The sequence below is a fragment of the Oryctolagus cuniculus genome, chromosome 21 (assembly GCF_051225735.1).
Source record: "Oryctolagus cuniculus isolate XC-2025 breed Fujian yellow rabbit chromosome 21, ASM5122573v1, whole genome shotgun sequence".
Classification (NCBI taxonomy): Eukaryota; Metazoa; Chordata; class Mammalia; order Lagomorpha; family Leporidae; genus Oryctolagus; species Oryctolagus cuniculus.
Window position 1 is genome coordinate 17,899,972 of NC_142887.1, and position 27,026 is coordinate 17,926,997.

General features: G+C 50.2%; 1 protein-coding gene across 10 annotated transcripts in view; it reads right to left on the minus strand.

The window, feature by feature from the left end:
- KSR2 (kinase suppressor of ras 2) overlaps positions 1-27,026 on the minus strand; it is a 434,938-nt gene that overhangs the window by 89,831 nt on the left and 318,081 nt on the right. For 3 of the 10 annotated variants that reach the window (XM_070065978.2, XM_089323245.1, XM_070065979.2), the window contains exons 8-9: positions 17,312-17,379; positions 14,063-14,187 (exon numbers count right to left, since the gene is read on the minus strand). In XM_070065978.2, the coding sequence (XP_069922079.1) occupies positions 14,063-14,187; positions 17,312-17,379 (193 nt within the window). The other 7 variants (XM_089323250.1, XM_089323248.1, XM_089323251.1 and 4 more) reach the window with 7 other exon arrangements.

The window sequence follows — 27,026 nt, forward strand, 5'->3', positions numbered from 1 at the left end:
CAGTGGTTAACGGGGAGATTCTGGAGCTGGAGGCTTGGGTTGGAATCCTGTCCTCCACTTACTAGCTGTGTGACCTTAGGTAGGTTAGCCTCTCTGGGGCCCATTCTCCTGGTCTGTAAAAGAGAGACAGTAATAGCATTTATGGCATAAAGGCGGCCATGAAGAACAACTCAGTGGTACTCGCGGCATGCGTATAGGGCACTCACAACAGCAGGCAGCACCTGTAAGTGCATATCCGGCTGTTTGTTAAATCAACGAGCACAGGGATAGTCTTGTGTGTGGAGAGCAGACCCTCACCAAGACCAGCTCTCATCACCGTACCCATCCTCTCACCATCACGTCATCATCCGGGAAGGCTGGAATCAAGGCCTACTTATTCCAGCCACACGACCTAGCACCGAGCAGGTGTTCCAGGAATTGCAGAAGGAAGAAAGGAAGGAGGGGTGGGAGAGCTGTGCATCTGCAGGCAAAAGGCCCACTGGTGCTGCCCACAGCATCGAGATCTCTGGGGCCTCCTGCCCTCCCCAGATGGCCAGAGATGTGGGCCAGCGGCAACTCCCTGCAGCCTGGACTTCCCGTCCCTCAACCCAGCTCAGCTGGCCGGCTCCCAGGAGCGTCTTCATCTGTTTCCAGTTGGGAGTGGCCACTGGACCTGGCCACTGCACAGAGGTCTACCCCGCAGGAAGCCCAGGAGGTCAAGAGCAAGTCCGTACAGCCTTTAGATTTGTCAACAGGTGTGTTTACCTGCTGGCCTCCAGGGTGAGCCCAGCCAGCAGCCAGCAGCGTGGAAGGGCAGGGCAGAAGAGGAAACCCAACAGACACCTGGCCTGGAGCCTGCTCCACTCGGCCTGTGGTTCAGCGACCGCCTGCCTGGGAGCTTCAGCCTTCCCTTATCTCCAGCGTGGGCCACAAACACAGATCTGCTGTGCGCTTGAAATGAGCTGTGTGCACATGCCCTCTTCCTATGGCACCGAGGCACACTGCCACCCACAAACGGTCACGGCTATACTGATGACTGTGTTTTTGTACCTGGACTTCCCGGGGTCCTTGCACATTTGCATGTAGTTCTAAGAAATGACTCGGGCCGGCGCCACGGCTCACTAGGCTAATCCTCCGCCTGCGGCGCTGGCACACTGGGTTCTAGTCCCGGTCGGGGTGCCGGATTCTGTCCCGGTTGCCCTTCTTCCAGGCCAGCTCTCTGCTGTGGCCTGGGAAGGCAGTGGAGGATGGCCCAAGTGCTTGGGCCCTGCACCCCATGGGAGACCAGGAGAAGCATCTGGCTCCTGCCATCGGATCAGCGTGGTGCGCCGGCAGCAGTGCGCCAGCCATGGCGGCCATTGGAGGGTGAACCAACGGCAAAAGGAAGACCTTTGTCTCTCTCTCTCTCACTATTCACTCTGCCTGTCAAAAAAAAAAAAAAAAAAAAAAAAAAAAAGAAAGGACTCGGAGTGCCAGCTATCCTTCCACTGAGAACACCTTAGGGACGGTAGCTCAATGTCACAGTTCTGATACTGGACTGGCCAGCGCCCCTGCCACGGAGGCCCCACGCCCATACCCCCTCCCTCTGCTTCTCACTCTCCCCCAAAACTTCAAGCCCTGGCACCATGAATCTGCATTTGCCATTTCTCTGATTATTCCATTAACTAGGCAGACTCACACCATGCACAGCCCTTTTGGAGTGGCTTTTTTCACTCATAACCTGTAGAGATTCACCGCAGCTGTTGCACGCTTCAAGCATGTGTTCCTTATTATAGCTGCACAGAATTCTACGACACAGCTGCACTATAGCTGATTTAACTGTGCACCAACTGAAGGACAGCTAAGTTGTTTTGTATTTCCGACTATTGTGAATAAACCTACTATAAACGTTTAGGCATGAGTTTTATGTAAACTTATGTTTTTATTTCTCTGAGATAAATGCCCAGGAGTAAAATTTCTGAATATGTTTGTCATAACATGCTTAGTCTTTAAAGAAAATGCCAGCTCTGTCCTCCGGAGTGGCTGTACCATTTCACCCTCGCAACACATCAGGAAGGACTTCAAAAAGTTCATGGAAAATGGAATTGAAAGATAAGTTACTTTGAGGGAAACATTTTTGAAACCTATGATAGTTGTTTTCATGATATGCATTCCCAAGATTTTTTGAAGACTCCTCGTAAGCATTTATTTCAAAAACTTTTGCACCAAAATAAACTTATCTTTTAATTCCGTTTACCACCAAGTTTTCAAAGTACCCTCATTTGAGTGATTGAGTTTTCTCTGCCTCTTAGCTAGTGTTTGGTGTTGTTGCTATTTTTTATTTTAGCCATTCTGATAGGAGTGTAGTGATAACTCATTGTGGGTTTAATGTGCATTTCCTGAATGGCAACTACACTGAATATCTTTTCATTGGCTTATGCACTATCTATATATGGTTTTTGGTGTTGATTACTGTAGCCATGTAATAAGTCTTGAAATTTAATAGATTGAATCCTCTTACTTTACTCTTTCAAAATTGTTTTTCAGCTATTCCAGTTCATTTGCCTTTTTTATACCTTTCATATACTTTTATCTACTGAAAGAATTTTGCTGGGAATTTGATAAAAAAATTGCATCAAACCTGGGTAACAATTTTTAGTACTGACATCTTTGCAGGTGTGGGGAACCTTTGTTCTGCCAAGAGCCACTTGATATTTATGACATCATTCATGGGCCATACAAAATCATCAACTTGCCGGCACCATGGCTCACTTGGCTAATCCTCCACCTGCAGCGCTGGCACCCCAGGTTCTAGTTCCGGTTGGGGCGCTGGATTCTGTCCCAGTTGCTCCTCTTCCAGTCCAGCTCTCTGCTGTGGCCCGGGAGGGCAGTGGAGGATGGCCCAAGTGCTTGCACCCGCATGGGAGACTGGGAGGAAGCACCTGGCTCCTGGCTTCGGATTGGCACAGCGGGCCAGCCGTAGCGGCCATTTGGGAGGTGAACCAATGGAAAAGGAAGACCTTTCTGTTTCTTCTCTCACTGTCTAACTCTGCCTGTCAAAAAAAAAAAAAAAATCATCAACTTAAAAATCAGCCTGCCACAGACATACTAACTTCTGAGTCCCAGCTGCAGTTGCCTTGGCATGGCCCGGACAAATGATTTCATGCGGCCTCCTATGGCCCATAGGCTGGATGTTCCTGCCCCTGTCTTAACCCGCTCTGTCCCATCATCCTCTATAGAGGGCACCTGTAAAGACTGGAACTGAGCACTGAGTATACCGTTCATGGTAACTGGAGATAAATATCACTGAAATAGTCACAGAATTGGAAATGTGGGACTTAACGGGTTAACCATGTTGGATCTTCCAATCCATGAACATGGTTGTGTGGTCCTTTTCTAGGGCTGTTATTACAAAGTACTACACACTGAGTGGCTTAAAGCAACAGAAATTTCTCCTCTTAGTTCTTGAGGACAAAACTCCAAAATCAAGGTATCCGCAGGCGCCTGGCTCAGGCCCCCTGCAGCTGCAGACGGCACCCTCCCTGGCCTCTCCCTAGACCTGGTGGTGGCCAGCGCCCCTGGGCACGACTTTGCTTGCGCCTGCATCACTCCACTTTCTGTCTTTGCGGGCATCTGGTGCTCTTCCTTACGTCTCTGATTCTCTTCCCTTCTTATCAGGATGAAAGTCATACTGGATTAAGGGACCACCCAACATCAGGGCAACCCCACTTGAATCTGATTACATCTGCAAAGCCCCATTTCCAAAGATTGCACTGCCAGGTGTTGGCGGTGAGGTCTGACCCACAGCCGTATATTCCTCCACTTCTAGCATCCGGAAGCCTTCAGCTTACAAGTTCCAGACGTTCCAATCCGATTTACACAAAATGCTTCCATTTTGTTGAGCAACTGTCAGTGCTGCATTTTAAATTTGGTTTCCGTAGGTTAGTTGCTGTAATGTCACTGAACCCGTTAGTTCTAGAAAGGTTTTTGTTTTCTTTCGCTTTTGTACATTCTTTGGGACTTTCTCAAGGACGATGAGGTCATCTGCAAGTAGGGACAGTTTTATATCTCCCTTTCCATCTGTGTCTTTCATTTCCCATTCTTGCCCTACTGCACAGGCTGGACCTCCCAGCACCACACTGAGCAAGAGTAGTGCAAGTGAGCATCCTCTCAGGAGAAAACGTTCGGTCTTTTTTTTTTTTTTTTTTTTTTTGACAGGTAAAGTGGACAGTGAGAGAGAGACAGAGAGAAAGGTCTTCCTTTACCGTTGGTTCACCCTCCAATGGCTGCTGTGGCCAGCGCACTGCAGCCGGCGCACCGCGCTGATCCGAAGGCAGGAGCCAGGTACTTATCCTGGTCTCCCATGGGGTGCAGGGCCCAAGCTCTTGGGCCATCCTCCGCTGCACTCCCTGGCCACAGCAGAGAGCTGGCCTGGAAGAGGGAAAACCGGGACTAGAACCCGGTGTGCCGGCGCCACATGGCGGAGGATTAGCCTAGTGAGCCGTGGCGCCAGCCAACGTTCGGTCTTTCCTCACCAAGTGTCATGTTAGCTATTGGATTCTTTTTGTACACCCGTTATCAAATTGAGGCATTTCTTCTGTATCTTTCTGATTGTTTTGATCATGAATGGTTATTGAATTTTGTCAAATAATTTCTCCGTAGCAAGTGCTATAATCATGTGCGTCTTTGATGGGTACTATGGTGCACGGCATTCATCAATTTTCAAATATTGAATGAATCTGTCTTCTCTGGAATAAACTCCACTTGCATATGTTGCTGAATACTATTTTGTAAATATTTTGCTAAGGATTTTTGTGTTTATACGCACGAGAAAAATTCACCTGTAGTTTTGTCTTTTTGTATGTTGGTCTTGGTATCACGGTAAACAAAGCGGAGTAGTGGACCATGAGCTGAGAAGTATGTTTTTCTTTTTTCTGGAAGACACAGTGTACAGCTGGTGTTCACTCTTCTGCACATCTGCCAGCGTTCTCCAGGGAAGCTATCTGCAGGGTTTGTGTGTGTGTGCGGGACACTTCTAAGAAGTATTAATTCAGTTTCATTCATGGTCACCAGGCTACGCCAGGTACCTAGTTTACATCGGGTCCAATGTGGTGGTTTATGCTTTCCAGGAACCGGTCCACTTCACCTGAGCGCTGACGTCCACACTGTAGAGCCGCTTGCAGGATTCTCTTATGATCGTTTGGCGATGGCAGAGTCTGTAAGACGTCCCATTTCACTCCTGCTGGTGGCAATATGTGATTTCTCTTTCTTTGTCAGTCTTGTTAAAAGCCCGGCAAGCTTTCTCCCTCTGTTTATTTTTCCTGCTTTCCTTTTAGGTAACTGAACAGTGTGTAGAGTTTCACCTTTGACTTGTGCATAGCATTTTTGAGTGTGTCCACTTGTGCAGTCTTTAAATAATCGGGTAGATTTTAGGTAGCTGCAGAGATTATTATGGTCTGCCAGTGCCAGCATCTTTTCAGTGTGAGACAAGTGCAGGCCTCTTCCTTCCTTCATGTCCTTCTACTCCCCCGTTTCAAACACCTTCTCTATGCATTTAGAACCACATCAAACAATGTCATGATTTTGGCTTCAACTGTTCATTTAGAAAACTTAAGAGAAAGTAAATGTATTATTGTATTTACCCATATTTTTACCCTTGCTATTACTTCCTTTATTTCCGATTTTCCAAGAATTCTTCTAGCATTTCCTATCTGTGTAGAAAGCAGCCGTTAATCATTCTTCTAGGGGAATTTTGCTGTTAATAAATACTCACTTCTCTTCATCTGACAATGTCTTGATTTCCCTTTCATTCCTGAAGGACATTCTGACTATGCGCAGAAGTATGAATTGAAAACTCCTTTCTTTCAGCACTTGAAAAATGTTGTGCTATTTTCTTCTGGTCTCCATGGTTTCTGATGAGAACTCTGCTGTAATTTGAATGTTGCGTTGATAGTTAAAAAGTTGTTTCTCTTTCTCGGCTTTCAAGATTTCTTTCCTCTGTCTTTCCTCTTCAGAACTCCGAGATGCTGTGTCTTAGCATGGACGTCGTTGGGATGACAACGCCTGGGTACTGCTCATGTTCTTGGATCAGAGGAATGTGTCTTTTGCCCAATTTTAGAAGTCTTCAACCATTATCTCTGCAAGAACTTTTCCAGCCCTGCCCTCTTTTTCCTCTTCTCACCTTCTAGGGCTCCACTAATACCGCGTTGGATCTTTTATTAGAGTTCCAAGAGTCCTTGAGACCCTGCTCATTTGTGAGCCTATTTTCTGTAATCCAGACTCTATCATTTCTATTGTTTTTATCTGCAAGTTCACTTCTTCTTGCCTCTGCCCCCTTCATTCTCCACGGAGTTTTTATTTTGGTTATTGTATTTTCTAATTGTATGTTCTAAAATGTCCTTATGGTTCCATTTATTCCTTCCGAGTCTTTGTTGAGACTTTCTATTTCTTTGCAGGGACTTCCTATTTTTTCTTCTCATTTGTTTCAAGAATGTTCATAATTGCTTGTTGAAGTATTTTTATGATGAATGCTCTAACACTGTTGTCAGATAATTCTAAAATCTGTCATCTCAGAGCTGGCTCCTATTGATAGTCTTTTTTTTTTTTTTTTTTTTTTTATTTTTCTGTTCGATCTGCTTGTTTCTTAGCACAACAAGTAATTGTGAATTGAAGCCTGGATGCTTGTGTGTTATGGAACTCTGGACCTCATTTAGGCCTTCTGTTTTGGCTGGCTTCCTGGGACACTGTTCTAACAGAGAAAGGGGAGGTATTGCCTTGTTACTGACAGGGAGGGGCAGAAGAATAGGGAAGAGGGTCCTCATTAGTGACAGGCTGGGGTTGGAGATCCAGCCTCCCCACAAGCGTCAGAGGTTAAAGGTGCCTCACTATACCCGCTGTGGCCTGCACTAACACCGCAGGGTTGGGGTGGGGGCCTTGTTCATGATGGTGGCACAAGGCCTGGCTCTCCACCAGGCCTCCTCCAACCCACCTCAGCAGAGACGCAGACCGGGGCTGCATCGTTGCTGGGTGAGGGCGTTGGTCATGGTCACCAGTGGGGAAGAAAGGCCTTACTCCCCACTCAAGCTTCTCTGACATCACCCAGGCAGGAGGATTGGGTGCCAGGTTTCAGCTCAGCAAGGGCGATGCCTCCGTAGCCTCTGCTGGTGTGGGCTGGGAAGGAAACAGCTCTTTCTCTGTGTCGCTGGCACTGAATGGTGGCTGTGTAAAGTGTGCCTGCAAAGCTGCTTCTTTCCTAGGCCTTTGACTGGGAGGTGGGGTGCAGGTGCTTTGCTGGGGCTCCCCTCGTCTTCACCACTGGCATGTCCAGGATGTCAGCTTCTTCGGCTCCAAATCCAGGTTGTGTGGAGGCAAAAGAAACCCCAGGGAACTCACTACTATGTCTTCCTTGGGATCCTAGCTGGTCTGCCTTCTTCGCACCATCCTTCAAAGTCTTCTTATCTTTTTTTAATACAAAACATCCCTATTTCTAGCCACACTCAGTGGGAGGAATAGGGAAGTACTCTATCTTCCTGAAAGCACAAGTCTTTCGATTTGTTCGTTCATTTAATCCTGGCAACAGATCTGCAAGCTGGGTGTGCTCTCTGGAGAGCAGGACTCTAAGAACGGAAGCTCAGCTGTGACTGTACACAGAGAGAAATGGGAACCTTCCCCCCTGGGCAGTTGGTATTCCAAGCCTATGGAATTTTCCCTAGAATAACGGATCCCTCTAATATGATCTCTGACCCAGTGTGGGAGAAACACATTGCAGTCCCAGTAGAAGGCAGGAGACACCTGAGTATCTGGACCGTAGTCTTACTGTTCCAGGCAGTCATGCTCTCATTCATTCTAGCCACCTGCTATGCAAGGCCACCTTGGAGACAACTCTGATCCAGTTTTTATAGAAAGGTGTCAAGAAAGCCAGCCTTCTGACTCTATCCTAATTTACCTAATGACAATTACGTTTCCATGACAACGGCTAAGTTATTGTAAAGAATAATGTGTCCCTGATACATGGAGCTCAGGTTTCAGTGGTTGGGCTGAGACCTGGAGAGAAAGAAGTTCTCCCTCAGTCCAACGGGACACGTGAAGTTCCTCAAGGAGGCCGGGGTTGATTCTGTGCCACGAAGGATGCGTGCACCCTCATGCGCCTCTCTTCTCTGAATTTCCACTCACACACTGATAATTTCAAGTATGGACATTATCTAAATTAAAAACAAAAAAAAAAAACATGTTTGACATGTTTGCGCTAAAACTTGGCGTCCTACGAGAAGGGACTGCACATGGGCCTTGCCCAGATGCCAGTGTTGCTTAACGGAAAAGTTGGTCTCAATGCACCCATTCAGGCTGCACCTGGGCTAATGTCCCCATCCCCCCACTCCCCCCACCCCGCAACGTTCACTGCAGTCGTACTAAATGACCCCTGGCTCCCAACACAAAGCAGGCTCTGCCACGTCCTCAAGGCTTGGGACACGCGTTTTCTCTACCTCAATGTCTGCCCAGTCTTGTTCCATGGTGTCTGAAGACGCTCGCTCTTTCTTCTGAGTTTAATCTCAGCTCAGATCTCCCCGCCCCCGGGAAGTTTCCCTGACTCCCTTGCCCCGTCTGGTGACACACGTTATCTACGCCTGGTACAAGGCACGCACAGCCGCCTGGGCCTGCCTGGTGCCGCCATGTGGTCACCTCTCAGCTTTGATGTCTCATCCTGCAGACTTGGAGGTCCTGAAGCATGCGTTGCCCTCACTTCTGTATTCTCAGCACTTAGCAATGTGCCAGGCCCATGAGGCTCCTTATGAATGCGTGCTGGGTGGAAGAGGAAAGGAAGCAATGAAGGGATGGGTGGGAGAGATGAGAGGAGGAGGGGTGAGGAAGGCCATCCCTTCCCACTAGACCACCTCTCCGCAGTTCCTGCAGAACTTGGCACAGAAACAGAGACACGGAAGGTGCCCAACAGATGTTATACGAATCAATCAGCCACTGGCAAGGAAGGAAGATTAGAACAAAGGAGGGAGAGATGGAATTCTCTGCCGCTTTAAGGACGGGGATTGAGTCTTCACCAGGGCCAGCGCTGTGGCGTAGCGGGTAAAGCCACCACCTGCAGTGCCAGCATCCCATATGGGTGCCAGTTTGAGTCCCGGCTACTCCACTTCTAATCACGCTCCCTGCTATGGCCTGGGAAAGCAGTGGGAGATGGTCTACATGCTTGGGCCCCTGTACCTGTGTGGGGGACTAGGAAGAAGCTCCTGGCCTCCGATCGGCCCAGCTCCAGCCATTGCAACCATGTGGGGAGTGAACCAGCAGATTGGAGAACTTTCTCTACCTCTACCTCTACCTCTCTGTAACTCTCTGCCTTTCAAATAAAAGAAGTAAATCTTAAAAAAAAAAAAAAAAAAAAAAAAGTCTTCGCCCTCTCCACAGCTCAGGGCTGGTGGAAACAACCAGAAGGGCAAACACATCAGGCACTCACTTTCCCAGGCAGAGCTGTGGCACCCGGAGGGGAACCCCCTCTGCAGGTCAGACAGAGCTGTGTCCCAGTGGGACTAGTGGTGGTGGTTTTGCTCCATCACAGAGAAACAAACTCTAGCAGATCAGGCAGGGAAGGCTGATGGCACAGGTTCTCTCTCTGAACACAGATGAGATCTGGACACATCCCCAGAGACCATACGGTCCAACTCTTAACACTCTGTCGCTGGGGACACTGAGACAAGGAGCGGAAGAGTGAGCTGCCAGTGCACACGGGGAGTTAGTGACCCGGCCCCAATTCCCAGGCCAGAAGAAGAAACACAAGGTTGTGCCAAAGAAATGCACCTCTGACTCTGGGAATCAAACAGAAACACGTTCGCCTCCCAGGTCCCCACGACACCCAGCTGAGCACCGGGTTGGACGAGGCAGCAATATGAGTGCTCTCCCAGGGACTTACAGAACACTGTCCTCACGCTGCAGCCCAACGGCCTCAATGAACACACATGCTTGTCTCACGGCTTCCACAGCCCACTCCCGACACGGGACCATAGGCCAGATCACCACGGCTGCTGCTCAGAGCCCTTGGCTACGAGTCAGAACAGCAGAAAGCGCCCGGTGCAAAGGCTGAGAGCTGATGATGAGCAAAGAGGACAAGGGACCCAGAATAGGCCAGGGAGCGAATAAGCAAAGGCTGGAAGGAGCAGAAACCAAATGGGAGCAGAAGCGACACTGGGAAAAGAGGAGAGTGGAGAGTGAGGAGGTCAGTCAACGGTAACAGACCAGAGCTGACCACAAAGGGGAGCTGACTCAAGGTCAACGGCAGACCACAAAGAGCGGCTGTAACAAGGTCATGGTGAACAGAGAAGATCCGAGAAGCCAGCCTGAGATCACGAATCTCCTCCATGGGGCCGGCGCTGTGGTGCAATGGGTAAAGCTGCCGCTTGCAGGGCTGGCATCCCATATGGCCACCAGTTCGAGTCCTGGCTGCTCCACTTCTGATCCAGCTCTCTGCTATGGCCTGGGAGGGCAGTAGAAGATGGCCCAAATGCTTGGGCCCCTGCACCCACGTGGGAGACCCAGAAGAAGCTCCTGGCTCCTGGCTTCGGATCAGTGCAGCTCCAGCTGTTGCAGCCATTTTGGGAGTGAATCAGCAGATGGAAGACCTCTCTTTCTCTCTCTCTCTCTCTCTCTCTGCCTCTCTGTAGCTCTGTCTTTCAAATAAATAAATACATCTTAAAAAGAAGAATATCCTCCATGTCTCGTTTTATAAACTTCAGGTCCTACACTGTGCTGTTCCCTTCTCTCCCTGCTCTACATCCATCCATCCAACAGGCAGCTCCCTGTGATGAGCTGGCCTGGGAGGGTCTCTGCTCCCTGAAGCCAGCGACAACGGCCACAGCACCCTGCACAGCAGACAGCTCTTCAGCCTCCAGCATCAACGCAGATGGTATTTTTGATGCCCAGGTGTGGAGGAGCAAGAGTTAGAGAATGGTCCCCTAGGGACTGACAAAATACTACTGCTGCCCTCTGCGTCTCCTCCATCCCCTCCGCGTCTCCTCTATCCCCCCCCATCCCCTCTGTCACCTCCACCCTCTTCCTCCCTTTTTCATTCTACTCTTCCTTCCCTTCTGCCTCCTAGTCTTTCTCCTCCTTTCTCCACCTCTTCTTCTTCCTCATCCTTCCTCTTATTCTCTCTCTACCTTCTCCTTCTCCTCTGTCTTCTTCATCACCAAGCCACTTCCATACCCTCAGCGTCCAGGGTTGCATTAATCCTCCTTACATATTACACATGTAATCCTCACCACAACCCCAATGGGGTATCCTATTTACTTCCCATTTTACGGAGGGGAAAACCAAGGCAGAGACACCATGAAGTGACCTGCCCATAGTCACAGCCAATTTAGGAGCTGCGCTGCAATTCTAGGCTTTCTGATTCCAAAATCCACACTCTGACCAGTGTCGTGGGTGAAACAGCAAGGCCTTTGTGAACTGCACTGACGGAGCCAGAGAGAAGAGAGAACCGTGGGAAGGAAATCTTCAGATTAAATTGTCTCAGAAACCCATTGCACTAACCACATCAGTGCCAGACAAAAAGATTCTGTGTGAAGGCAGCGAGCAGAGAGAGAGGGGGAGAAAACCCAGCTCTGTGGTAGAACCTGTCCACCTTCATGTCAAAGCTGTTTCTAAATAAAGGGTAATTTACTTCCCTTCTCAAATTCTCCTGCTGGCAGACAAGCAGAACAATGTCACAGTTACTGGTCCACCTGACCTGTGTTCCTGTCTCATCTGACACCAAGAGGCTCATTGTGTCTTTAAAGGAAGAAAGGTCTGGAGGTGGCTCTGAACTCCTTACCCCTCAAGATGTCACCAAGGAAAGGATGAGGCATAAGGCAGGCATGGGGCCCTCCCAGGGGTGGGGGTCCCCCCTTCCAGAGACCTCTATCTTTTGCAAATAAAAAAAAGAACAAAGGGAAAGCAGTACCAGACTGACATTTTGATTGTGGGTCCTAAGATTTAAGCTGATAAAAATAACTAGAATTTCCTGGACATTCACTATGCTTGAGAACAGTGCTAAGTGCTTTTTTTTTCCAGTTAATTACTTAATTTAATCCCCACAAGAACTCTTTGGGCCATGGTGCTCTTACTGGCCATGTTGGGCATTTAGCACAACATGGCTATAAATCTCTGGTCTCTTGGACCCTTCTCATCAAGAGTGGGGGGTTGGGGGATATGCCTCAGGACGTTGAACCTGAGCAGGTTTATGATTACATCTATGGGCAAAGCAGAGCAGAAGTGACGCTGCCAGTGGCCTGCCTTGATGGCTAATTCAGCCATTCTTGGAGTCAGGAGCTGCCATGTGAGAAGCCTGTGGAGGCGGCCATATTGTGAGGCGGCCATATTGTGAGGCGGCCATATTGTGAGGCAGCCATATTGTGAGGCGGCCATATTGTGAGGCAGCCATATTGTGAGGCAGCCCATGCCATGAGGCAACCCCACACGCGATGCCCTCACTGACATCCCACGAAGCCCAGACTTTGAGGCATTGCTGCCCAAGCACCAGGCGTGTGAGTGAAAGCCTCTGCACAAGGAGTCAGCAGGATTTTTCTGTAAAGTACCTGGCAGTAAATATTTTAGTCTCCGCAGGCTGGGAGGGCTCTGCGATGACTTCTCCACTCAGCTACTATAATGTAACAGATCCTCAGACAAGGTGGGGGTGGTTGTGCTCCAAAAAAATTTTGTTCACAAAAACAGGTGGTGGGTTGGATTTGGACTGTAGGCAATAGTTTGCCAATCCTTATTCTAGATGATTTCGGTCCCAGGAGCGAGCATTTTCCCAGTTCTGTCCTGGGACATCACAGAGCAGAGAGCATCTTTTCTGTGCTCTGTCCCAGTTCCCGACCTACTGATCTGTGAGTAGGGTTGTGCACCATTACGTCTGGGGTTATCTGTTGCACAGCAGTTGATAACTGCAACACCCCCATTTTATATCCAGGAAAACTGAGGCTCAGGGAGATTAAGTTACTTTGCCTAAAGTCTGACAGCCGTTAGTAGAGGAAGCCAAGACTGACTCCCAGGCTTCCCGGCTCCCTCAGTGACAGCACAGGGAGAAAAGAACATGCGGTCTTTGTTAGGGAGGCATGGAAAAAGAGAGCATTGGCAGGGGCCAAATTATGCAAGGCATTGTGGGCTGCAGTCAACAAGCCTGATCTGTGTTCTGGATGCAATACCAAGCCATTGGATGGAGTTTGAACCGTGATGTGACTCAAGCTGCAGTCACTAGGAAGCACTATGCTACTGCATTAGAGGAGGGGTCGGGGAGGGCAAGCCTCTCTCCAGCCTGCAGACGTGAGACTGAGTCCCGCCAAGCAGAAGTCAACGGCCATCAAGACACTCACCCAGAACCTGCACATAGATGGGTCCTTGGGTTTGTTCTCCTTTTATCCATTTTCAACACAATGCAAGGAGCCCTTGTACAATTTTTGCCTCCTTCTGTGGGGCTGGAAGCGTCCCTGGGCACCTTCCATACAGCCCATCAACAGGCCAAATAAAGGATGTGGAGGCTGCGCTGGCCAGGGGCAATGGAAAGCAAGTGGCACAGACAGGCCCTCTGATGATGTGCCGGGGGCAGACGCCAATCAAATTGGCTGCTGCTCGGAGCTCAGGGTCCCTGCAAACATCCCTCCTGCTCGTCTCCACCAGAAGCTCAGAGACAGACCCCCATCCCTCGGAGGTTTGATTCAACAGATGTGTTGGAAAGCCCAGAACCATCTGCGAGGCTGATCCTGGCAGATGGAGAACTGTCTCGCAGAGCAAAGCAGGCAGGGTCTGCAGCACTCAGGAAACTCCCCTTCGGGTTTTGCCGCACAGCCCTGTGGAGCGCTCCCAAACACATTCATCCTCTGTTCCGCACGCCCTCTCTTTCAGTGGGGCAGATTGCTGGCATGTGCATCTCTCCACCGATGCCGGGCTGGCTCCTCCTGTCCCCCTGCCAAGCCTTACTCACCACAAAGCACACAGACTCAGAAGAGCCCCAGGTAAGCGGGAAGGTGCTTGCCCCACTCCCAGCTCAGCCCCTTCCTCCCTCCTCCCTTCACCAGGAGGTGCCATCCGCGCGCGCCTGGACCCAGGGGAAGCCCGGCCTCACCTTGTTGATTTTGTTGGTTTTGGGGAGCGTCTGGCTGATGTGCAGGTCCGAATACCGGGGTGGCTTCCGTAGAGGGTTGTTGATGTCACATGGGACCGACTCTGTTCGGACTAACCTTGCTGGGTCCGTAGGGGTAAAAAACAGCGAGTTGAGAGTTTAAGTATCACTTTGACAATGACCATGTCAGGAGAACAGACTTTAGTCCCCGCCTTGTAAGCCTGCCTCTGGGAAGAGAAGGGAATTCTGAATTGACAGCTGTGTGTCCCCATGATGGGACTGGGGTCTCTCTGTACTTCCTGACCTTTTTATACAGACAGCATATGACTCCTGACAATTCAAAATCCCAACAATAAAATTGAAGCTATCAGGTTTCCTTTTCAATACCTTAATTGCTTCATAGTAGCACTCATTTCAGAATTGAACCTCATCTTAAAGACAAGAGGTTCCAGACTTCTCAGGGGACAGGCCCTTGATGGCTTCCCACCGCTGCCCTTCGAACCTTTGTTTTAGGATCATCTTGTGCAGCTCTTGTGAGCTCTCCGGCCTGAGCAACCTGTCGCACGTCACTGGGATCTGCTCCCAGGATCAGCCCTGCCAGCCTCTCCCTCAGGGTCATTCCTGAAGCCACATGGGAAGCCGGACAGCCAGCTGAGGCTAAAGAAACATTTCCCGATTGGTATCACTTCCTCCAAGCCCTCTGCCTTCTGTTGTTTCTCTTTTAATTTAAAAAAAAATTTTTTTTTATTTTTGACAGGCAGAGTGGACAGTGAGAGAGAGAGAGACAGAGAGAAAGGTCTTCCTTTTCTGTTGGTTCACCCTCCAATGGCCGCTGCGGCTGGCGCGCTGCAGCCGACGCACCGCGCTGATCTGATGGCAGGAGCCAGGTGCTTCTCCTGGTCTCCCATGGGGTGCAGGGCCCAAGCACTTGGGCCATCCTCCACTGCACTCCCTGGCCACAGCAGAGGGCTGGCCTGGAAGGGGGCAACCGGGACAGAATCCGGCGCCCCGACCGGGGCTAGAACCCGGTGTGCCGGCGCCGCGAGGCAGAGGATTAGCCTAGTGAGCCGCGGCGCCGGCCCTGTTGTTTCTCTTACAGAGCCCATAGCACGGGCAAACAGGATGCCTAGTACTACTGCCTATTAGTTGTTTTCTCACAGGGGAGAGAAGGGTTGAGCTGGCTGAGAAGTCAAAGCTTTGGTCTGACCCAGGGATCTAATTTCTGTGCTTTGCCTGGGCTGTCATCACCATGGAAACTGATGGTATTTTCAACTTCCTACCAACGAGGGGAAAATCAAGAAGCTGGCGGACTTCAAGTTCAGGTTTCTCTGTCTGCATGGGCACCTGCCGCCTGTGAGCAGAGGAGCGTGACCTCGAAGGTGTGCAGACAGGGGACCCGCTTCAAACGCGGCCCTCTGGGAGCTGGGTCCTGCCTGCACACGGGAGTCAGGGTCCAGCAGAACCCACCCAGGGGAGGAGTCTGGTGGGAGGCGATTTCTCCAGGGAAGCTGACCTAAGGCAGGAGTTCAAAAGCAGTGTGAATCCAAGTTTGAAAAGTGCCTCCCTGAGTGTAAACAGCTATGCAAGGAACAGATGGTCCTTAATTAAGAACCTGGGCCGGGCAGGGGAGAGGGGAGAGAGCTGAAGACTTTTCCCTCGTTTGCAATTTTCTCTCTTCATGGAGATAAAACAGCACAGAGATCTTGGAAAACCAACTGCCTGCCGGCTTTGGGACTCATTATGGGGCTTTCGGGAGCAATGTGCCTCCTTGAAGTTTCCTTTGGGTTCATTCTGACCCTGGGCAGATTCCCCCGTGTATAACTACCCAAGGCTGGGGGCTATGGGAGGCCAAACAAGGAAGACTTGGGATGGGATTAGCAATTGCTGTCCCCAAAACTGCTCCAGAGAGGCTCTAGGGCTCCACCCAGGTATGGGTGGTAGGGACTTGGCCAGAAGAGTTTGAAACGTTTTAATACATTGCTATCACTTAACAACGGAGTATATGGAACACAGAAGTCTCTGTTTTGGCTTTTGATTGAAACATCAGATATGCAGGTCCACGTTTTTGCTGGAGTGGCGACCTTATCACTCAATGGTGCTTGGGCTTCCTGCTTTGCACAGCCGCACCAGGCCAACTTCTCCCACTTGTGCAGCAACCATGAGACAGCTGAGGTTACACTTGGCCCCCATTCTTGTGCAAAGCTTCTCAGTTTTAACACATGTGGGTGCACACGTGGATTGACTAGGTCTGGGGTGCGGCCAGAGAGTGTGCGTTTTCAGTCACTTCCCAGCCGATCCCTTTGCTGCTGGCTGGTGGACCACGCGTTGAATAGCACAGGTTTGTACCATGAACTTTCTGCGATGATGAAAATGCTCTCCAGCCACACTACCCACTATGGAAGCCACATGTGGCTACAGAGCCCTTGCAATATGGTTAGTGTAACTGAGTAACTAAGTTTGTATTTTTATTTAATTTTAGGTAACTAAGTTTAAAGAGTCAGATGTGGCTAGTAGCTACTGTATTACATAGCACAGGCCCAGAGAGTCCCCTAGGGATGAACTGCAATACGGAAAATGAAGTCCTGGGTTGACTACCCAGAAGTCCAAGAATCAGAGGAACTATGTTGAAAACTGGATGGTAAGGCTTCCCATGGAAGTGTCGTCTACGAAGTCCAGAGCAGCCAAGAAAAAGCCTTTCTGCCCTATCCTTCTGGCCTAACTGGCCTTGCTCTGGCACAACAGAAGGCTGACAGTAACTCTCCCAGAGGTATCTGCTACCTCCCTGCCTGGGAACATTGGCCCTGGCATGTCCAAGGCTCCAGGGGACAGAACTCAGATGGCTCAAACCAACAGACCCGAGCCAGAACTCTTCCTATGCCCATTTCTGCAAGGCCAACCAACTGAGTCTAGAGAGCATGCAATGGAAAAACTCTCAGTGCTCTTTAAGTGAGAAGGAAAATCTGTGGGATTGGAAGAAAGAGAAGACAGTAGAAAGAGGCAGGAATGAGAAAACAAGGGTTTGGGGAAGTGGTGTACCAGAGGGACCAGCACAGAAGAGAGGACCAGGAAGAACAGGCTGGGGTGGATAAGGAGCTAGACATTAGGAAGATTCAGAGGGAAGAAAGGAGGCAAGCAAGTATCTGGGGCCCCAGGAGCACCCAGAATCGTGCTGGGTGGGAAAACTGTCGGGGGTGGCATGCGAGAGCTCCCAGCCCTCCCCCACCCCTAGGACTGCAAGGGTTAAATACTTACCTCCTCGATGGATGATGAGGAGATGACAGGGAGGGGCTTCTTTGGTGCATTTATTGTGGCACTTTAACCTGAGAGAGCGAGAGAGACAGAAAGATGGATGAGTGAGTGGGTGGGTGGATGGGTGGGTGGGTGGATGGATGGATAGGATGGGTGGATAGGTAGGTGGGTGGATGGGTGGATGGGTGGGTGGGTAGATGGGTGGGTGGATGGATGGATAGGTGGGTAGGTGGATAGGTGGGTGGATGGGTGGGTGGATGGGTGGATGGATAGATAGGTGGGTGGATGGATAGATAGGTGGGTGGGTAGGTAGATGGATGGATGGGTGGGTGGATGGATGGATAAGTGGATGGGTAGGTGGGTGGGTAGATGGGTGGGTGGGTAGGTGGGTGGATGGGTGGGTGGGTGGGTGGATGGATGGATGGGTGGGTGGGTGGTTGCTGAGTGGGATGAACTAATAGTCTGGTAGGTTCTGGGTGCTATGGATACAAAGATGTGAGATGATATGGCAGTGCCTACAAACATATATCCTTGACAACCCATGAAAGTAACTCTGGAGAGAGGTTGCTGCCATCTATTCCCTCAGGTTAATCCCAGAGTAACAACCATTTCACCAACAGTACCCACTTGGATTTTATTATCACCACCATCACCATCATGCTGATCATCATCTATCATTTATGTAAAGATTCATTTGCTTCTCACTGTGCCAAACGTTTTACATATCCAATGTCATTCCATCTCTGTAGCAGTCTTATGAAAGTGGTATAATTATTACTCCCATCTGGCAGGCAGAAAAACTAAGATTAATTAACTTACCCTAGAGAAAAAAAACCTAGGTCAGCTGTCCCAAAGGTGCTCCCTGGTTATTCTTAAAGGCTCAGGCAGTAAAATATCAGCCAGGGCTCCCAATTAGGATGAGATTTGTATCAGGTATTAAATTTCAAAGGTATTAAGTTGAAGTGTTTAGAGTTCAAATGTCTTCTGTTGAGACAAGCCTGAGATGCCACCTTGCTTTCCCCCCTTCAGCTGCCTGACTACCAGGGTAACACCTCTCAGGTTGCAGCAGTGTGGCTCTGTCTTCTTCCTGCCGAGTCTTATGTCAATAGGATGGACATACACTGAGGAAGGTGCTCCAACTGCTCCTTCCACACCCCCTTGTGTTCCTGTACCACTTCGATGCACAGCAGCCTAACTTCTAAAGCCAACATCTTTGCTAGATGGCTTCCCTCAGGCTGCTTAGAGACTTAGAAGTAAACTAGAGGCCGGCACCGCGGCTCACTAGGCTAATCCTCTGCCTTGCGGCGCTGGCACACCGGGTTCTAGTCCCAGTCAGGGCGCCAGATTCTGTCCTGGTTGCCCCTCTTCCAGGCCAGCTCTCTGCTGTGGCCAGGGAGTGCAGTGGAGGATGGCCCAAGTGCTTGGGCCCTGCACCCCATGGGAGACCAGGATAAGTACCTGGCTCCTGCCATCGGTCGGATCAGCGTGGTGCGCCGGCCGCGGCACCCATTGGAGGGTGAACCAACGGCAAAGGAAGACCTTTCTCTCTGTCTCTCTCTCTCACTGTCCACTCTGCCTGTCAAAAAAAAAAAAAAAAAAAAAAAAAGTAAACTAGAAATTCATGTGATGGGCGTTTTGCCTAGCAGTTAATATGCTGGTTAAGATTCTGGTGCCCATGTCAGAGTGCCTGGGTTCAAATCCTGGCTCCGGCTCCTGACTCCAGCTTCCTGCTAATGCAGACCCTGGGAGGCAGCAGTGATGGCTCAAGTAATCATGCTCCTACCGCCCACGTGGAAGACCTCGACTGAGGTATGGGCTCCTGCCCCGACCTGGCTTAGCCCTGGCTGTCGTGGGCATTTGGGAAGTGAACCAGTAGATGGGAGCTTTCTCTCTGCTCTCTCAAATTAAAAAAAAAAAATGAATTACTAAAAAGAAGGGCACATACACAGCACAGGGAAGTGGAAACTTGCCCCCTCCCCCAGGTCTTGATAGTTTTCTCCCACACTGTCCACACTGATTATCCATCTTTTATTGATAAATAATAGTTAATAAATAATAATCCATAATTGACATAATACTCTAAAGGAAGAAGACAAGACAAGCTCTGTTCTCTTCAACAGAATGTGCTGAACACTCAGACACAGACTTACCATGGATTTCCCCAATGAGTCCGGCCCAGTGGTCCTTAAAGTGGGGTCCCCAGGCCAGTAGCATCAACACCACCTAGGAACCTGATCCTTACATGTCCACTCAATCAACAAGCCAAGGCTAGGGTGTGTTTCAATGATATCTCCAGGCAAGTCCCTGTGGGCTCAGGTGAGATCACCAAACTAGCTGATGGTTTTACAATGTCTGTGCGTGTTTCCTCAATTGTTTATATTTTTAAAGATTTTGTTTACTTATTTGAGAGGTAGAGTTACAGACAGGAAGATGAGACAGAGAGAGGGGTCTTCTACCTGCTGGTTCACTCCCAAATGGCCTCAATGGCCAGAGCTAGGCTGATCCAAAGCCAAGAGCCAGGAACTTTTTCCAGGTCTCCCATGCAGTTGCAGGGGCCCAAGCATGTAGGCCATCTTCTACTGCTCTTCCAGACCATAGCAGAGAGCTGGGCCAGAAGAGGGGCAGCTGGGACTCGAACTGGAGCCCAGTTGGGATGCTGGAGCTGTAGGCAGAGGCTTAGCCCACTGCACCACAGTGCCGGCTGCTCCTCAATTGTTTGTGTTCAGTCTTGCATGACCCTGTTAGGACGCCAAAGTCCTCTCTGATGTGGGAAAGCTGGACCTGGGGCTACCACAAGTTCAGAGGCAGCAGGACACAACACTGCGTCCACCCTGAGCAAGGACGCCCCGTCCACTGTGCTCTCAGTCAGACTGCCTCATGGGGGAGGTCTCCTGCACACGTGCCAACTCCAGTCTCAGATCTGGGCAGGTGTTGTGTCCACAGGGAATGCAGTCAGTGTTTCTCCTGTTTAAATATTGATGTCAATGGCAAGTGATGTTGATTTTCCATTCATAATAATGTTTTCGAGTTTAAACAAATTTAGGTCCATTAAAAAGACTATACATAGCAAATAAATAGTAGAGATGATTACAAATATGCCGCTGTCTTCACAAAGTGGTGAAGAAATGATGGAGGTCAATTAGGAAAAGTTGATACAGACAATTTAGAATCTGCCAAACGAGGAGGCGGCTTTTGGAACCAGAAAGTCTAAGAGAGCTGAAAAACTTTAGGAGGTTCAAGCACACTTCAAAAAGGTGGCCGAAAATGGAATTAAAAGTCATGTTTATTTTGGTCCAAAAAATTGAGATCCACACATAGTTTTTGCTAGTAGTGTGCATTTCCCACAATCTTTTTAAAGATCCTTTATCTGTTGGTCACGAAAGCCATAAAGACCACGAGACTGACAGCAACGAGAGCTAGGTCGGGGGTCACGATGCACCGACAACGCCGAGTGCTTTGTGCAACTCCTGTGACCCTCGTGGCAGCTGAGAAGTAGCAGCTCATCTTAGACCCATTTTGCAGAGGAAGAAACTGAGGCTCTGCAGCTTTGAATTGCTCTGAGCGAAAGAACCAGTGAGAGCAGAGGTCCTGAGGACAGCTTAATCACTAGATGTCTCCAAAACCCCACCTCGGGGGCAGGTGTGGGTGAAGAGCAAGGAGTTGGGAGACAGAACTACAGGAGTCAAAATGGCGTTTGTTGGCCAGCGCTGCAGCTCACTTGGCTAATCCCCCGCCTGTGGCGCCGGCACACCGGGTTCTAGTCCCGGTTGGGGCACCGGATTCTGTCCCGGTCGCTCCTCTTCCAGTCCAGCTCTCTCTGCTGTGGCCAGGGAGTGCAGTGGAGGATGGCCCAAGTGCTTGGGTCCTGCACCTGTGTGGGAGACCAGGCGAAGCACCTGGCTCCTGGCTTTGGATCAGCGCGGTGTGCTGGCTACAGCGCAGCGGCGATTGGAGGGTGAACCAACGGCAAAGGAAGACCTTTCTCTCTGTGTCTCTCTCTCTCACTGTCCACTCTGCCTGTCAAAAAAATAAATAAATAAATAAAATAAAAAGGCTTTTGTTGGGACAAGCCTAAGATATCACCAAGCTCTTCTCCCACAGCAGTCTGACTTCATGCCAGGGTCCTAGGCAAGAGCAGTCCACAGCTTTCCAATACAGAGAAAGAACGGTGTTTTAGGAGACGAAAATGCCCACTGCCTTCATTTGACCACTGCACACTGGATACACATATTAAATTAAAGCACAACACCCTATAAATGGGGGTGGTTACTAGTTCAATTGTTAAACTATTACCTTAAACTAAAACTAAAAATCCCAAATTACTGGGATCTGGCTGTGTCTTTTTCTTATCTAAAGCTGCCTAATTTTCAGAGCTATTGAGGAAGCCCCAAGCCCTTGGTGTAACCAGTGTTGCATGAAAACCCTGACACAGAGCTCTGCTAAAGGTAAAAATAAGCCTTTCACTTGTTCACTCAGCAAACACTGGACCGGAAGCAGCAGCCCCAGGTACTGAGGACATGCAATGAACAAGGCAGATGAAGCCCTTGTGTTTATGGGGAAGAAAAAGAAACACATAAGAAGGAAGTCAAATACTTTCATGGGTGGTGAGGACATGAAGAATAAGACAGGGAACTGGGCTGGAGAGTGGTGGCGGAATGGGGTGGGTGGGCCCTTGGGCAGGTGTCACCTGGAGGCCTCTCCTGGGGGTTACTTGGGATCTGAGTTCTGCTGTGAAGGTTCAGAGGCCAGAACAAGCTTGCTGGGTTCATGGGTGAAAAGTTAGAGGCAGATGAGCCAAAGGGATGAGGAGGAACATGGAGAAGGGGAGGCGGCAGGGGCTCTGGGGCCGCACCAGGAGCCTGTGTGTGGTTCTATCGGTGGTGAGAAGTCCTGGAGGTTTCTGAGGGCTGGGACATGGCCACACTGATGTCTGGGCAGCTCTGAGTTGGGGGATATGTGGATGCCAAATGGGAGTTGAACCATGATGCTTCTGAACTTTGGAAGAGCTGGGAGCCACTGTGGAAGCTTCTAGAAATAAATGTTCCCTGCCAGCCTCCTTCCCTGGTCCCTGGCTGTCTTCCTCCCTGTCTCACCTCTCTGCTCCACTAGGGGTGTGGCCTGGATCCCCTCTCAAACACACCTCTTGCCCTTGGACTCTGGCCTCTGGGTTTGTAGAAAGCAGGAAGCCCCATTGCGGATGGCTTGAGCACCAGCTCAGGTGCTAGACATCCCCCAGAGGCCTGTGTGTTAAAGGCTTAGTCCCCCAGATCTTAAATGAATATCATGGGCTGGCGCCGCGGCTCACTATGCTAATCCTCGGCCTGCGGCACTGGCACACCGGGTTCTAGTCCCGGTTGTGGCGCCAGATTCTGTCCTGGTTGCTCCTCTTCCAGGCCAGCTCTCTGCTGTGGCCCGGGAGTGCAGTGGAGGATGGCCCAAGTGCTTGGGCCCTGCACCCGCATGGGAGAACAGGAGGAAGCACTTGGCTCCTGGCTTTGGATCAGCGCAGTGTGCCAGCCATAGCAGCCATTTGGGGGGTGAACCAACAGAAAGGAAAACCTTTCTCTCTGTCTCTCTCTCTCTCTCACTGTCTAACTCTGCCTGTCAAAAAAAAAAAAAAAATGAATATCATGAAAATGTGGAAACTGAGCCCCACGTTTGGAGGTGGGGTCTTGGGAGGGCGACTTGGCTTAGACTGGGTCAGGGTGGAGTCCCTGTAATCGAGTCCTGGGGGCTTCGTAAGAGACCTCAGGGACATGGGTGTGAGCACCCCCTCTTGCCAGGATGCTCTGTGCCATCTCAGGGCTCTTCCAGCAGGACACCAACACCACAGGCCAAACCCTCTGACCTTGGACTGTGACCTTGCAAAGCCAGGCACTCAAATAAACCTTCTCCCTTTATGAAGATGCTTCAGATGTTTTTTCACAGTGATGTAAAGCTGACTCATCCAACAAACATCATGATCACTAAGAGAAACCAAACCCCAGCATGGCCTGTCCCCTGGCTCTCACGGCGAATCCAAGTCCTCTGCTCTTGGGTTACACACGCACCTGCTGGGACACCCAGTGAGAGCATGTCTGAATGACATCCACACACACACCCACTGGGGAACCCAGGGGACACCCAATGAGAGCATGTCTGAGTGACGTCCACTCACACACCCATAAGGCCAGTGTTTCAGTAGGCATGGACAGAACATGGTTTGAGTGCACGCAGGCAATGCCATGCTACCCAGTAGAACTGGAAACCAGGGAAGTACTTAAACCTTTCATTAACCATGGCAATTTCTTTCAAAATTTCCAGGGCTTAATAGGATAAGTTTCAGTTATGGAGGAAACTCTCTTATTCGGAACATCTCATTCCCCCAAAGCAGCGGCGGGCTAAATGGGACATGGTCTCTGAGCATTAAACGTGAATTTGTCTTGAGAGCAAAACTCGGGTGTTGTGGCTTCATGGCCTTCCCCCGCTTGCTGAAGGATGTCGGGTCTGGTGCTGTGTTGGGTAAACAGTGGAGAGAGAGAGAGGAAGAGGAGGAGGAAAGAAAGAAACAGGAACACAGCATGAGCAGATGGGAACACCTGTCAAAGAATACTGATTGGCGAACATTCTGGTCTCCAGTGGAATCTATTTTTGAACAATACTATTTCTTCTAAACTGCATCCCTCCTACTTTACGAAATGTAGACTCCAGGGGCCCTCAAAAGTCCATGTGCATGGACTGTATGGGCTTTTGGCACCAAAACATTTACCTTTTCATAGCGTTTTTTAAAAGGGCACCTTTTGAAGTGCCCTTCCATGCCCCTCTGTATTTCCCCCTTTCTTCTCTCCCTTCTCCCCAGCGTGGGAGACGGGGGTCAGGGATCGCCACAGACCTTGCCCAGCAACTGTGGGGGACAAATGGTCCCTCTGCGGCAGCTCTGCTGTTTTCTTAGTGGTCTCGTCACGGCCAGGAGCAAACACGTGAAGCAGACACATGCCGAGGGTGGGGCACGGAGCTGTCATCAGAGCACCGGCCTTGGCTGTGGGAGGGGCGGCCAAGACTTCCACCGTGCAAGGCTGTCATGTCGATTTCAAATGGCACACTGGCCGATGCTAACCAATTTCTGAGAAGTTTGCCGAAGGCAGCCCTAACCTCATTTTCTGCTACTCCCTCCTAGAGCTTACTGTTCAGTAATCCATCCGAGAAGGGCTCCGTCTTTCCTGACACACAAACAGAGCCTTTGAAAGTCCTGGCTCCAAATATCCAACTGAGAAAGCATCAGCCAGGCTCCCACTCTGAGCCGGACACTCTTACATGACCTACTTACTCTCGACAGCAACCGTGAGAGAGGCGGCTACCGGGACACCGGTTGGCAAGCCGAGAACACTGGGGCCCAGCAAGGGGCACAGTCACACAGACGGCTGAGAGCAGGGTGGGGAAAACCCCTTCGTGCAAACACACGAAAAACACCAGGCTCCTCCTTACCCCGACTGCTGTGCTAAGCACTGCAGGCACAGGAATAAAACAGGGCGGGTTCTCACTCTTTATGGACCTTAAGATCTGCCCGGGAGCTGACGGTCTATGATGGACAGCCATCTCCCCAGGAGGAAACCATGCAGAAGCTGGAGGGAAACCATGCTGCGGACCCACTGCCTGCTGGAGATCCCCTCTGTCTTCCCTTTCCCCAATTCCCCGAAAGAGAAGAAAGGGACCACAGGCTCCTCCTGGCTACCTGGGCCTGGAGGTGCCCATGTGAACACGAAGATCCCTCTGCCACCTTCAGTGCAAGAAAGGACGGCGAGAGCCCACGGGGGGCTGGGGCAGAGGCGGGGCGGGCGGGGCAGGGGCGGGGCGGGCGGGGCCAGGTTCTCCTGCTCTGCTCTGCACGTGGAGTTCAAGGGGAATCAGGCCAGGAGCTGGCCCATCTGTTGCTGGCCTACTCTGTGGCCAGGCGTTGCCCCCTATAACGTGGTTAAGGATGTGGGACCCTGAATCCAAGAGGTCAGTGGTTCGAGTGACAGATCCACCCACCACGACATTTCTGGTTGTCCATTTACTTCTAAAGTTCTCTGTTGCCTTATCTGTAAAATGGGGGTAATAGACCCTACCCATATGCCAAGGTTGTTGTGGGGATTGCATGGGCTCCATGAAGGTAAAGATTCTGACAAAACATGTGGCACTTGGTGAGCCCCCCAATACATAATCACATCACCACCACCCCATCCAATCCACACCTCAGCCCCCAGTGAAGCTACAATCAACCTTCATTTACTTCTATAAATAGACCCAATTTTTGTGCTTATTGTAGTAAAAGCGCAAAGAAGAAGCTGTTAATTCCCATTTTCATTATTGCGAAAGAGTGAAGTGTTTCTATTAATGGAATAGTAAGTTTAAGATTTCAAGCTGGCGATCTCCGAAATGCACACTCATAATTATATCCTGCCAATATCCTGCCTGTTGTACAAACTCCTGAAGCTTCCAGGGACTTTGTAGCAGCTGCAACATCAGCACTCATCATTTCCCCAGTTTTTTGAGGTCTGGGCAAATTAGAGCAGCCAGTGGCAGAAACCAATCACGGCTTGTTTCCCACTGCTATCTCCTCATCACCTGTGGCTGCAGCCACTTTGCAAACACAGGAAATCATCTGAGAAAACACTGTATTTCGATGCAAGAACATGGCCAAGGAGAACACTCAGGGCTGGAGGGAAACTAAGAGTACAACGAATCCAAGTGACAAGATTTAGCAGCACAGCAAAACTGAGTAAAGAAGGGCACAGCTCGTTAAGCGCAAATTGGTAGAGTGACCGCTTACGTGGAAAGAAAAAGGCACGGCTGGCCAGCCAGCTGCTGCAGGCAGGAGGAGAGGGGACCTGCACAAAGGGCATTGAAATGCCACGGCAATAACTGCAAATCTTGTGCTAACTCAGGTTTCTAAACACAGCTCCCTACTTTACTAAGGAATTGATGATGGGCGTCACCCCTACAGAGGTGCACAGATGCCCGGCTTTGATCCCCAGTTCTGGCTCCTGACTCCAGCTTCCTGCTAATGTGCACCCGGGGAGGCAGCAGTGATGGCCCAAGGACTTGGTTCCCTGCCACCCATGTGGGAGACCTGGATTGAGTTCCAGGCTCCTGGCTTCAGCCCAGCCCAGTCCCAGGTGTGGGCATTTGGGGAGTAAACCAGAAAATGGGATATCTCTCCCTCCCGCCTTTCCTCCCTCCCTCCCTCCCTCTCCCTTTCTCTCAAAAAAAAAAAAAAAAAAAAGGCACAAAATGTTACGGCTAGCAAGTGCCTGCCTGCCTCTATTGTAAGGTGGCCAAGCTAGGACTGACAGGAGTTCCCAGGCACTTGGGACTACTTTCAGCACTAACCCTTGGACAGTTCCAGGTAAGCCAGAGTGGTTGATCACCCTGTAATAGGGATTCCAATCCCTCTACCCGACCTGTAATTACGGGGCTGGTAACCCTAAGAGTCACCTCGTCTAGAGCTCACCCCGTGTAAGCTGAATATTTTAGAAACAGAACTTTGCACAGGGCAAGCAACTGAAAGTTGGTGCTTTGACACTGAATAAAGCACACCATGGCCCCACACGCTAGGCATGACGGATCATTACAGAAACCCACTGATACGACGGAAACCCACTCTCCTCCAGGGGCAACTTTGATCCCTTCTCTCCCAAGAGACACGTGACCATGTCTGCAGGCAATTTGAAAGTCTTATTTTTTTTTTCCATCTCTC